The sequence below is a fragment of the Asterias amurensis genome, chromosome 14, assembly GCF_032118995.1.
Source record: "Asterias amurensis chromosome 14, ASM3211899v1".
NCBI classification, from domain to species: domain Eukaryota; kingdom Metazoa; phylum Echinodermata; class Asteroidea; order Forcipulatida; family Asteriidae; genus Asterias; species Asterias amurensis.
In genome coordinates this window covers 1,997,159-2,010,685 of record NC_092661.1, presented here as the reverse complement: position 1 = coordinate 2,010,685, position 13,527 = coordinate 1,997,159, and the positions used below count along the sequence as shown (strand labels likewise).

The window sequence follows — 13,527 nt, the reverse complement described above, 5'->3', positions numbered from 1 at the left end:
TGCCCACTAAATTAAATTGCGGCACGGTTCGACCGAGAAAATATTGAGGCGTTTAAATTGAATATAGGCTTGGTTCACTTGAAACGAGCAATAGTTCCAGTACCATTTCATAAACTCCAGGCGAGAACCACGTAATTAATTATTGCGGCTCGGTTCGCAAGAGAAACTATCAAAGTGTGTAATTCGGTTAAGATTCTACGCAATGGGAGGAACTATAGTATGCCATTAAAGGCAGTGGACACTATTGGTAATTACTCAAAATAATTATTAGCATAAAACCTTACTTGGTAACGATTATTGGGGAGAGGTTGATAGTATAATTTTTTTTGAGAAACGGCTCCCTCTGAAGTGACGTAGTTTTCGTGAAAGAATTATTTTTCCGTGAATTTGATTTCGAGACCTCAGATTTAGAACTTGAGGTCTCGAAATCAACCATCTAAAAGCACAAAACTTCGTGTGAAAAGGGTGTTTTTCCTTTCATTATTATCTCGCAACTTCGATGACCGATTGAGCTAAAATGTTCACAGGTTTGTTATTGTATGCACATGTTGAGATACACCAAGTGAGAAGACTGGTCTTTGACAATTACCAATAGTGGCCATGGTCTTTAAGTACCGCATTGCTTTTTTGGCAACTAATTAGAACGCAGCTACGGTACCATACTGGAAGAGAAAAAAAACGCTAGCACGTCTGATTATTGCCAAAGTTGCCTTAGTGTGTTAAAGGTGTAGGTGGCGGTCTCTGTAGTTCGTTGGTCTTGCTCCTTCTCTTTGGCGCTACATAAACACAGTAATTTTCATCATAAGTAAAGACTTGAATTTTTAAATAGCCAATTTCAGACCACCTCTCAGATATTCTGCAAGTATGCGATTATAATAGCCTCAAAAATTGTTCATATTTTGAGCCTAAGAAGTTCCTGTTAGAGAGTGATCAACAATATAGTGCGCCACCAATGTGTACCGAAGAAGAGGCCTGTTTATTCTATTAAGTACAGCTGCCAATCATTGGTGTAAGATAGGATACTGTAAGCCTCCAGTTGATACAAAAATAAAAACAAAAAAAGGCTCTCAATATTTATGGAGCACCGATTGTCTTTACTCCTGATTAATAGCTGAAAATGTTTTTCATGGGGAACTGCAAAATTTCAGCCTAATTGAAAAATGATTAATCCACCCATCTTAATACCTCGTCTGAGTGACAGTGCCTGCGCAAATTTCCTGACAATGTTTTCAAAACTAATCTTTATTTTATTATCGTTTATGCAATCAAACATTCTGAAGACGGTGTTCGTTTGGGAAAGTTGTGTTCATTTACGTATCCTAACGGAGTTTGAGGAGCTGACATCTTTTACCATCACACTGAGTATTCATTTTGGTTTTCCTCTTACAACGATGTGTGTTAGCATTGTATAACTCTTACGCATCATATTGAGCTCAATTTTAACAGTAACGGTATTCAAAACATAGATTATGCCCTATTATACGACGACAGCCACAGTGGTTCTTTTGTGCACAAAACAGGGACACTTTACAAGAGCATCATGAGTTTACAGCTCTGGAGTTAACGTTTAAATATTTCACCGTGAGAGATGCATGACTGAGAAACGAGAGTTCTTACTTTATACTGTTGCTGGAGGTCTTTAGAATTGCTGATTTTGTTGGAACTGGTCAACAACAACGACAATGTCTTCTGTGAATAATATAAACTCTACATCCACAGACTATGACGGTCTGTCCCCAGTCCTCATCGCACTCCGTACTTGTTTCATCGCCATCATTGCACTGCTGATTATATCTGGGAATATTCTTTCAATTGCGGTGACACGCCGTGTAACCAACTTAGCTGACAGCACCAAGGTTCTGATGACGTCACTGGCCGTATCCGACCTCATGATAGGTATTTTCACATCACTCAGTGTTGTAGCATCTGCTCTGGACAGCTGGCCTTTTGGTGGTGTGGGCTGCGAAGTGGTCGTCATTTATACTCATTTATGCTTTGGAATGTCCGTACTTTCGATTACTTGTCTTAACATTGAACGGTTTCTAGCTGTAACCCGACCCTACAAGTTTCCTGTGTGGTGTAGCAGATTTCGGGTAAAACTGCTTGTGCTTGTTTTGGCGTTTCTCGGTTTATGTTTCAGTTTAGCTACTAAAATTGCATCTGAAAGCTATGCAGAGTTTAATCATGTACTGCAAGCATGCGAATATGTGAACGCCCCAACATATCCCGAGGTGTTAACTCTACTTTTTGGAGATATATTTCCAACAATATTGATGTCATGTATTTACTATCGATTGATTAAAATCAGTCGCCAACATGAACAGCGACTGAATCAAAATGGCAACAATGAGGCAAACAATAATCATGACAACAAAGCTCTCAAGACTTTCCTTGTTGTTACTTCGACATACGCTGTCTGTTACACACCTTTTTTAACAGTTAAAGTGGTGAAGTCTTTACCGGGAATGTCTATTCCAGGTTGGCTGCAATTCATTACAGTATGGCTACTAATCAGCAACAGTATGTTCAATGTCATCATCTACTGTCTCTTCAATAAGCTGTTTCGTCAAAAAGCTAAGAAAATTCTCTCAGAAAGATTTCCAAGTTGCAACAGATCGATTGGCCCAATTGAAATCACACCATAATTCAATAGTTTTTCGTAATGTTATTAAAATACGCTGAGAAGCAGAACAAACTTTTAGCCAATAAGACGAATTGGGACGCTTGGTGGCAGCAGACTTACCAGGTAAAATCAACTGTATTCGGTAATGTGCGCAGGCTCAGAACTACGTAACCAATGGAAATTTACCCGGTATTTAATATAAAGTCTCAATTAATGCAGAACTTTTGAAACTAATTTATTCTATACAAGATAATAGCAGTAGACAATCATAATAATATAGCACAAACTTAACACGTTGTACAGAGTAATACAACAATTAATTATCCCCGATACAAATTTAACATCTATTGAATCGTTGCGGTGCCCGCTGCTTAAACATAGGATTCGAACTGCCTCTAGCTACTGGGCAGTCTATGTGGTCTAGTTGGTAAGACACTGCTCTAGAATTGCAAGGGTCGGAGGTTAGAATCCCACCCGAGTAACATGCCTGTGATTTGTTTTATTACAGGACTCGGGAAAGTACTGAGTAGGCCTATGCAGTGTTAGGGTAAAACCAACATTAATCATTATTCTTCACCACTTTAAAATGTTATCCGTTCGTGGTAATGACCAGCGGGATGGCGGCTGGCGCTGTTAACGAAAGCGTAAGGCCGCCAGGGCTAAATAAAAGCATGCGATACAGTGCAAAGCGCAAACTAGTTGTACGAAATGTGTACTGGTTAAGGGGCCAATTATTCACTATTTCCCAAAGCCGGTCCTTTATCATCCGTTAAAACATCCCCACGTGATCGGGTTTTGACCAATAAGAGGCAATTAACTGTTCAAGGTAATTATAAAAGGGGCTTCATGTCGAGTTACAATTAAAAAAAAATGTACTCTTATGGATAATAATGTTCAAAGATATAATTAATTATAAGGTATAAAATACAGCCAGTAAATATAACACTTTTTATACCGCACCAATCGGATGTCAAATTTGTAAGAAGAAAATAATGCGAGGTATTGACTCAGTTAGATCAAAAATTGGTATTAAACTACGGTACTGATCACAATTGGGCATTGGGATTGAGGTTGTTGTTATACGTCACAGAATGGCCATTTACCACGGAACTTAGATATTATGATTTTGTTGTTGTAGTGAACCAAATTGAATTGAATTTAATTTAAAATTTTCTCAAATTTTCTAAAAGTGACGATATTTCGTTTACTGCATGTAACTTATTTACAGCCAAGCAACTCAAAACGCAGACAGTTGAAGTCATACCACTCAACGGGCACGACGCGAATCTTGACCGCCAAGACGGGCTTGAAGAAGCGCCTTTCCACGATGCTGTTTTTATCGGTGTTGCCATTAAATATCTAGAAAGGGAATAAATAGCATTTTGTTAATTGAAGGCGTAAAAACGATTATTTTGTTTATTTTTTAATCAGAGGAGGCTATTAAAGTCACATGGAAATAGAATTTGTTTTTCTCCAAACATTAGAGTATATGTTTATGAACAACAACATAAATTTTTGAGTAATTGTTTTTAACGATTTATATGTAAAAGAAAAAAAAGTTGTGTGGGGTGACTCCGCCTGCCCCTTTTGTGGCGTCAATCGAGGCAAACTGCCTCGATCGAGCATCAAACGTACGTGCAAGTACATTCAAGTCCTAGTCGTGAGTTTGCACGTTTCGAAAAAGTTTTTTTTTTTTTTTTCATTTTCCCGGCAATGTCGACCAGGTGTATTGCTGCTGGTACAGCAAAACAACTAAAGACGGGTCAGTTTGCAAGTCTTTTCCAGCACTGTGCAGCAAACACTTCGAGCCGTCGTGCTTCGAGAATCAGGAATACACAACACATTTAGACATGAAGAGAAAAGTTCTTTTCTAAAACATGACGCCATCCCAACAATTTTTCCAGCTAGTGGGGAAGTCGAAGAAGGTACCTGAAAGACGTATCGAACCTAAAGGAGCATTTGCCTAACGTGAACAAATCGGCTAGTGTTTCAACTTTGAGGGCATGTTTTAGCTTGCGCCAAGCGTCACTCTCTTGTGTTGGCACTGCATGCGATTCATCGCGCCTCGATTGACGTCACGAACAGCGCCCTCTCGGTCGGGCTTATTTTCAAATTTGTAAATAACATTAAAACTATTTGTTTAAGCTCTTAGTTAATTGTTTATTCATATTCCACTCATCAAACACATATTTTAGTGACAAAAGCTTTATTTTGAAAAAATACTACTTCCATGTGACTTTAATAATATCAGCATACCTGAGTTTGACAAAGTTTGTCTTTCACGTCAACAAGACCTGCCGGTGAGGGCGGTTCGAACTGCACTTTGTACGTTGTCACCCACTGGGCAAATTTACCATAACGCCCCTGTGTGAGTACCCCAGTGACGTAGGTCGGGTTGCCTAAATCAACCTGTATCCACTGGTTGGTATCCGCTACACTGGGGCTCCATGCTCCTATGTAACTACCAGTCGGTATCTTGTTGAGACGGCCACCCGCTGCTATGCTGAAGAAAATTGCCTCCCAGTTACTTGATGCGGAGAGGCTCTCATCAGGGATCGAACCATCTTCAAGACCGAGTTTCTCTGGATCAGGGAGTAAATAAAAATACAAGATTTTATTAATCAAATAGATCCTTCCTTGCCGCAAAAATTACCTAACAGAAACTTCCTAACATTATTGTCACCTTAATTCCAAATTTAAAATATTAATTGTCACGATAAAAACATCATCGTGAAGATCACAGATTTACATAAAATTTACACGATGTAAAGATGATGATAGTAGAAAAAGTCCCTTAAAATATTTCTGTCTGAAACGTCATTTGACAAGAAATAAATAGAACTAATATCCCAATTGAAATTTGGGCGTTTTAGTAAAAAGAAATTGCATCGATGTCATGCAAAATGTGTAGGCGGTTTTTCATTTGGCCGATCGACCCTAAACTTCAACAGGTTTTCAGTATGTATTTGGCGGATACACTGCCAACAACTGTTTTGTTAGCAAAATACGATTCTGTAATGTTCCTTTTAATAGTGTAAGATGTTTTACAAAATCAAACACAATTTCTTTATTTTTTTACATTCATATATTCTTCTTCAAACCAAACAAGAAAATAAGTGACTTCATTTTTATTCATAACTTCATCATCATATTTATGTGATAAGCCCTGTCATTTAAAATTAGTAACTCAAAATGGAATTAAAACTGATGCTATTCTGATCAGCAGTGTGTGGGTTCGAATCCCAAGCCGTGACAGTTGTGTCCTTAAGCAAGACACTTAACCATTGCTTCGTCCTTCGGATGGGACGTAAAGCCGTTGGTCCCATTTTGTTAAAAGAACCCAGTGCACTCATCGGAAAGAGATGGAGTTCGCCCCGGTGTTCCTGGCTGTGGCTGCTGTATGCGCTCTAGCATCTTGTAAACCCTTTTAAGGTGTAATAGATGTTAAATTTGACGTCCCATCATCCGAAGGACGAAGCAATGGTTAAGTGTATTGCTTAAGGACACAAGTGTCCTTTTAAGGTGCTACATAATTGGGTCTCAGAATTCATCACTGCAATAACCCATCTTTCTGACAGTTTGTATATCATACTTAGCGCTCGGAGTACCTTTTGTGGTAGATACGTGAGCTATATAAGGCTTCGATATTATTATTATTATCTGATTACTCACCGAAACCCCAACATTCCTTCAAAGGGGCGCTCTTTACATTGCTAGATACATTATTCTGTAGAGAGAAAAAGGTAGACACAAACACAATGGGAAACTTTGGAACGCTAGGTCTCGAAATCAAGCATTCAAAATCCGAAAGCACACAACTTCGTGTGACAAGGGTGTTTTTTCTTTCATTATTATCTCCCAACTTCGACTACCAATTGAGCTTTCATAGGTTTGTTGATTTATGCATAATGTTGAGATACACCAAGTGAGAAGATTGGTCTTTGATAATTACCAATAGTGTCCAGTGTCTTTAACAAAGGAAAATGATTTTAACATTAATTTTTGTCAGTCATGAAATAAAGTGACAAAAAACACCAAATGAATGAATTTTACAAGTACCTGACAAGACATTGGTTTTGCAGTTGCATCGTAGTACGACACATTCAGCATTCCTTGAAGGTTTTCACAGACGTGTTCATCACTGGCGTTGTTCATCTGACAAACTTGATTGGTGTGATTGTAGTTGAATGAGAAACATCCATGATGGCTGAGACACCGAACTGAACATCTGACGGCAGAGATGCCCGAGATATTCATGAAGGACTGGCCTAGCAGGGCGTGGTGCTCTACCGGCTGGTACCAGACCCCTCGGTAAAGACCACTCACACTATAAGACGCCGAAACCTCAAGAAACATCTCAAGCAAGAAAAAAATCAAACTGCTCAAGACGGCCATTTTCTAATACTATGGCTTGAAATGTTGAGCTGCCGAATCCCGAAACAATAATCTACTCCCAATTACTGGGCCACTGGAAAATCGTTGCTTAAATCAAACTGCAAGGCATTCGGAAGCCCGTTGCCATGACAACGGCTAAAAATCCTTCAATCCGGACACTTAACATCAAAAATTCAATAACCATGCAGATTGAAAAACGCTCTAGCTGGCAAAAAAAAAAAAAAAAAAAAAAAAAAAAACGATCTGAATTGCATTATAACTTTAGACACACTTTTTTTTTCTACTATCCTTAAAGGAACACGTTGCCTTGGATCGGTCGAGTTGGTCTTTGAAAAGCGTTTGTAACCGTTTTTTATAAAATGCATATGGGTAGAAAGATGTTGTAAAAGTAGAATACAATGATCCACACAAACATGCCTCGAAATTGCGTGGTTTTCCTTTAACCTTGTCGACTAACACGTCGGCCATTTATGGGGGTCAAAATTTTGACTCCCATAAATGGCCGACCATGTTAGTTCGCACAGTAGAAGGAAAACCACGCAATTTCGAGGCAAACTTGTGTGGATCATTGTATTCTACTTTTAAAACATCTTTCCAACCATATGCATTTTATAAAAAACGGTTACAAACGCTTTTGTTTTGACCAACTCGTCCGATCCAAGGCAACGTGTTCCTTTAATTAAAAACAAGGCTGCCTTGCAAGGTCTGAATTTAAGGGCACTGGACACATTCGGTAATGTCAATGACCATAATTCCCACTTGGTGTATCCCAACACATGCATAAAAAACTGTGAAAAATTGGGCTCAAATTGTTATCGATTTTGCAAGAAAAACAAAACAACCTTGTTCCATTACTCTGTTTGCTTTCAGATGCATAATAAAATGACTCGCTGAAGTCTTTCATTACTTGAGTGAGAATTTACCTCTTTCTCAAAACTAAGTTACTTCAAAGAGAGCCAATTCTCACAATGTTTTATACTTTCAACAGCCCTCCATTGCTCGTCACCAATAAGTTGTCATTCTAACAACTGTTGTTAGTAATTACCAACAGTGTCCAGTGCCTTTAATACACACAATAATCGTTTTTCTACGATCCTGACTTAAAAATAAGGCAACCTTACGAGAACTACTTTTCAGCATAATTTCATAACCTTGATGGTGTGAAATGCGCAAACGTTTCATAATACTATGCGAGAACCACATAATTAAATTACGCAACGGTTGGGCAGAGACACAATTGAAGTATTATACTTTGGCCAAGATGCTACAAAATGCGAGGAATTTGGTACAGTCGCCTCGCACTCAAATGTAATTATGCATCTGCTTAGGGCCTAAATCTTTTTAGAACAAAAATCGCAAAAAGTCTGCAAGGGCATCTGCCCAATGACAACAAAAGCCCTCTTGTTGATTAACGTCCATCAATAGCCTACCATCAATTTGGGGCTCGTGATAGCAAATATAATTGTGGGGTCGTTTTTGTGGCATAAGGTCTATGCATGCAGAGGAAGAGCCGCGATCTCAGACCTGAAACCAAGGCTAATAGGGGACTTTCCGGACGCTTGGTGGCAGCAGACTAACCAGGTAAAACCCACTGTTCTCGGTAATGTGCGCATGCATCAGAACTACGAAAACAATGGAAATTTACCTGGTAAGTCTGCTGCCACCTAGTGTTCAAAAGTCTCCTATTGTCTTGATGCAACCGCACTCATTTAAACATGCTGCTGAGAACGCGGCATCAACTTAACTACTGAGAGTAATGGGTTGTGTGTACCTAAAGTTGCTGGCAGTGTAAGCACTTTATGTAATCCACCATATACATAAAACTGACAAACCTGTTTAAGGTTAAGATCGATCGGCCATCTGGGTCACGATTGCATGACATCGATTAAAAAAATGAAAAGAAACGCTCACTGAGCGATAAACTACAGATGGGAAATGAGTTTATTTATTTCTCATCAAACTCTCATCAAGACGTGTAAGATGTAAGATGTAAGATGTTGTACACTACCATCAAAAGACCGTGTAAGTTTTATGTAAATCTGTGATCTAAGACCATTTTCCCCCAATTCTGTAATGTTCCTTTAAGTTGTAATCTATGTTTTTGTATAAATAAATTGCAACATTAATTGTCGCTTCGATCTAAAATTTTAAAGGAATGTATTCTAAAAAAGAAAACTAAAACATAATTTAACGAGGATGGGCATTCATAGATTTATAAACTAACTTGTACAGGCAAATGCAACAATAATAAGAACTTTAAAAATCTTTAAAAGGCACATTCAGTCGTTCGCAAATTGGCTGTAATATCTTTTTCTTTTTCTTTTTTTAACAGCGCTGAGTAAAATATTTACATGCTTATGCCGTTGTGATAGGAGGTTCTGTCCCCGGAGATTTGCCCCCCCCCCCCCCAATACAGCAAACTGTGTAGCTACTTCTGACTGATAGCGCCCTCTTTTGAAACATCCTCCTTTAGCCCACAATAATTTGTCATATAGAAATATTCTGTCCCCATATAATGTATTGGGGAAATAATGTCCGGCGGACAGAATTCCCTTGGACACCGGTACGATTGCACATTGAAAAATAAACTGATTTTTTTTTAACTATAGATATCAAGGTTGTGGTCTGTTATGAATAAACCTAAATTTTGATGTTATGATTTTCGTGGATATTTATTTTACAATTAACCAATTTGAATAAAACATTAAACAGCTTTTCTACAGCCAAGCAGCTCGAAACGCAGCGCGATGAAACCATTCCACGCAACGGGCACGATGCGAATCTTGACCGCAAAGACGGGCTTCAAGAAGCGCCTCTCCACGATGCTGTCTCTATCGGTGTTGCCTTCAAATATCTAGAAAGAAGATGACAAACGTATTGTTTATAGCGTTCAGAAGTATTTTTATCATCCTGAAAAAAGTAAATTCAAAGGAGGCTATATCAGCATACCTGAGTTTGACAAAGTTGGTCATTCACATCAACAAGACCTGCCGGTGAGGGCGGTTCGAACTGCACCTTGTACTTCGTCACCCATTGGGCAGCTCCACCGTTACGCCCTTGTGTGAGTACCCCAGTGACGTAGGTCGGGTTGCCTAAATCCACCTGTATCCATTGGTTGGTATCCGGTACCGTAGGACACCATGCTTCAATGAATTTATAGAGACTTGACGCGGAGAGGCTCTCATCGGGGATCGAACCATCCTCAAGACCGAGTGTCTCTGGGTCGGGGGATTTTTATTTAACACATTTTGTCTACATTGTAGAAAAACTCAATAAACATTATTACACCATGCTAGTTTTGGTTTAACCCTTAAACCCTCTGAAGTGCCATAGTTTTTGAGAAAGAAGTAATTTTCCACGAATTTGATTTCGAGACCTCAGATTTCGAACTTGAGGTCTCGAAATCAACCATCTAAACGCACACAACTTCGTGTGACAAGGGTGTTTTCTTCTTTCATTATTATCTCGCAACTTCGATGACCGATTGAGCTCAATTTTTCACAGGTTAGTTACTTTATGTATATGTTGAGATACACCAAGTGAGAAGGCTAATCTTTGACAATGTGTCGATGTGCCAATAGTGTCCACTGCCTTTAAACAAATGCTATTATCTGATACTCACCGAAATCCCAACAGGCCTCCCCATGAGCGTACTTTCCATTGCCAGAAACAGAGTTATTCTGTTAAGCAAGATAAGAGCAAACACAATTGTAACTGATGTATATAATTTATAGGAAAATGCTTTGAGTTTGTCAGTCGTACAATAAAACGTTAGAAAACGAGAAATGCATTTAAAGGAACACGTTGCCTTGGATCGGTCGAGTTGGTCTTTGAAAAGCGTTTGTAACCGTTTTTTATAAAATGCATATGGGTAGAAAGATGTTGTAAAAGTAGAATACATTGATCCACACAAACATGCCTCGAAATTGCGTGGTTTTCCTTTTACCTCGTCGACTAACACGTCGGCCATTTATGGGGGTCAAAATTTTGACTCCCATAAATGGCCGACCATGTTAGTTCGCACAGTAGAAGGAAAACCACGCAATTTCGAGGCAAACTTGTGTGGATCATTGTATTCTACTTTTAAAACATCTTTCCAACCATATGCATTTTATAAAAAACGGTTACAAATGCTTTTGTTTTGACCAACTCGTCCGATCCAAGGCAACGTGTTCCTTTAAAAAAGACATACCTGACAGGTCATTGGTTTTGCAGTTGCGTCGTAATACGAAAAATGCGGCATTCCTTGAAAGTTGTCACACACATTTTCAGCACTGGTGTTGTTCATCTGACAGACTTGATTGGTGTGATCGTAGTTGAAAGAAAAACATCCATGATGGCTGAGACACCGAACTGAACATCTGACGGCAGAGATGCCCGAGATATTCATGAAGGACTGGCCTAGTAGGGCGTTGTGCTCTACCGGCTGGTACCAGACCCATCGGTAAAGACCACTAACACTATAAGATGCTGAAACCTCAAGAAAAATCTCAAGGAAGAGAAAAATCAAACCACTCAGCACTGCCATATTCTCACTCTGGTTTGAAATGACTAGCTGCCCTACCCACATAATAATCTATTTCCACTAAGTAAACTTCTGAAAAATCGCGGTTCAAGTTAAATTGCAGAGGAATATGTTGCCATGGTAATGAGAAACACCATTCTTTCTGGTCATGTTGCGTGGCAAAGGTCAATAACCATGCAGGCTGCAACGCACTCTAAAAATGCATTCACTAATTACTTTTCCCTAACTCTTTACTGAAATCAATTTAATTGATATTTCATTCTTTTTATGTAATGAAATGTTTAATGTTTTTTTTGTAACTGTACATTTCGGCTTTTAGCCGCTCTATAAACAATGAATAATAATGAAGCCACCGCAAGCGTTTACTTTCTGCATTTTTGATGTTATGGTATTCTGAATGTTATACAGAATAATAAGACACAAATAAGACATACACAAAAACAGATAATTGAATCTCAAAAATTAATCTTTATTATTTAAATGTCACGTGATACAAGGTGATGTGACTATGACGTCAGCTCTAATGTCCAGTAAAAAAAACCTTCATATTATTTTGAAACGAATACAGCTTCCGAACCTTCGCTTATCATATGATCTCATATTATTTTCATCAGTGGTACGTGGATATTGTGTTCTTACACAAAAATACATAAACAAATAAAATACATAATAACAATTTAGAATGAAATATTGCAGTCCGAAGATAACAAGTTTAAATGATTAATTGTATTTAGTGGTTATCGTAAGATGTTCCAAGCACGGTTTAAAAACATTTGAAAACTGTTAAAATGGGTTTTTCATAAATTCCTGTAAAATCTACGTAAGTGTTACACACTTTCTTTTGACGTGAACAAAAAAATAATTGATCTAATTTGTACGATGAAGGTTTAAAGGATTGTGGGGTTCTTTTTGTACACAAACACAATGTCAAAAGATACATTAAGATTACACCGTTTGAAGAAAATAAAAGAATTACCTTCAAATATATACTTACTGATGTGCTGTAGTTTAATGTAAATCTGTGGACATTGTTTTTTGTGTACCACGACAAATACCCAGACCCTTTAAAGCCAGAAAAAAAAAATTCACAGGTTTACAAGTAACTTACTAAAAAAAACTTCCCTTGAAATATTATTCCATGAAATGCTTTACTTTTTGAGAAAAAATTAAAACAACTATCAATTCTCGATATCGAGAATTACGGATTTATTGTAAACACATGTCATGACACCACGAAACGTGCGGAAACAAGGGTGGGTTTTCCCGTTATTTTCTCCCGACTCCGATGACCAATTAAACCTAAATTTATACAGGTTTTTTATTTTATATTTAAGTTGTGATACACGAAGTGTGGGCCGTTGGACAAACTGTTTACCGAAAGTGTCCAGTGGTTTTAAAGATGAACCATGTTTGTGAGTATTTAAAGTTATACAACGGAACACTCGTCTCCTTAACAGTTTAAGGCCTTTAACCATGCTTTCCAACGCAAGAACATGGTGTACGACTTCCTCCAATTGTGGTGATCCACCATAGTGCGCCACCAAGTGCGTGCCGAATGAGAGGCCATAACTAGTTTGAGATTTTACATTTTTTTAACTCATCTCCAAAGTGAAATGAAATATTGCTAACACTACCGAGACAAAGAGCTTACGACATAGATGATAATGAGGCAAAGGATCTAATTATGTTGTTATAAAACGTTACTGAGTGGTCACAAATCTGACATTAAATGATTTTTCTCCATTTTGCAAAAGTTACCGTTCTTCATTTACTTCACGTAACTTTCTTACAGCCAAGCAGTTCAAAACGCAGACAGTTGAAATCATACCACTTATTGACAATTATTAACAATAGTGTCCACTGTCTTTAAAGGAGATGGGTTTGCTCTTACTAATACTTATAGACACTTAATATAATACATGCAAATGAAATTATTAAGAACATCAAATCAGTTAAAACACATTCTGTCAAATTGTTTGTAATA

General features: G+C 38.1%; 2 protein-coding genes across 2 annotated transcripts; one reads left to right on the top strand and one right to left on the bottom strand.

Annotated features, from left to right (window-relative positions):
• Positions 1 to 1,682: 1,682 nt before the first annotated feature.
• LOC139947351 (histamine H2 receptor-like) lies at positions 1,683 to 2,645 on the top strand. Its single transcript, XM_071945248.1, has one exon. The coding sequence runs from the start codon at positions 1,683 to 1,685 to the stop codon at positions 2,643 to 2,645; it is 963 nt and encodes a 320-aa protein (XP_071801349.1).
• Positions 2,646 to 3,841: 1,196 nt separating this feature from the next.
• On the bottom strand, positions 3,842 to 7,018 carry LOC139947545 (retinoschisin-like). Its single transcript, XM_071945485.1, has 4 exons — positions 6,683 to 7,018; positions 6,296 to 6,350; positions 4,880 to 5,205; positions 3,842 to 3,982 (listed from the first exon to the last, which is right to left on the bottom strand). The coding sequence occupies exons 1-4, from the start codon at positions 7,016 to 7,018 to the stop codon at positions 3,842 to 3,844; spliced, it is 858 nt and encodes a 285-aa protein (XP_071801586.1).
• Positions 7,019 to 13,527: the final 6,509 nt, after the last annotated feature.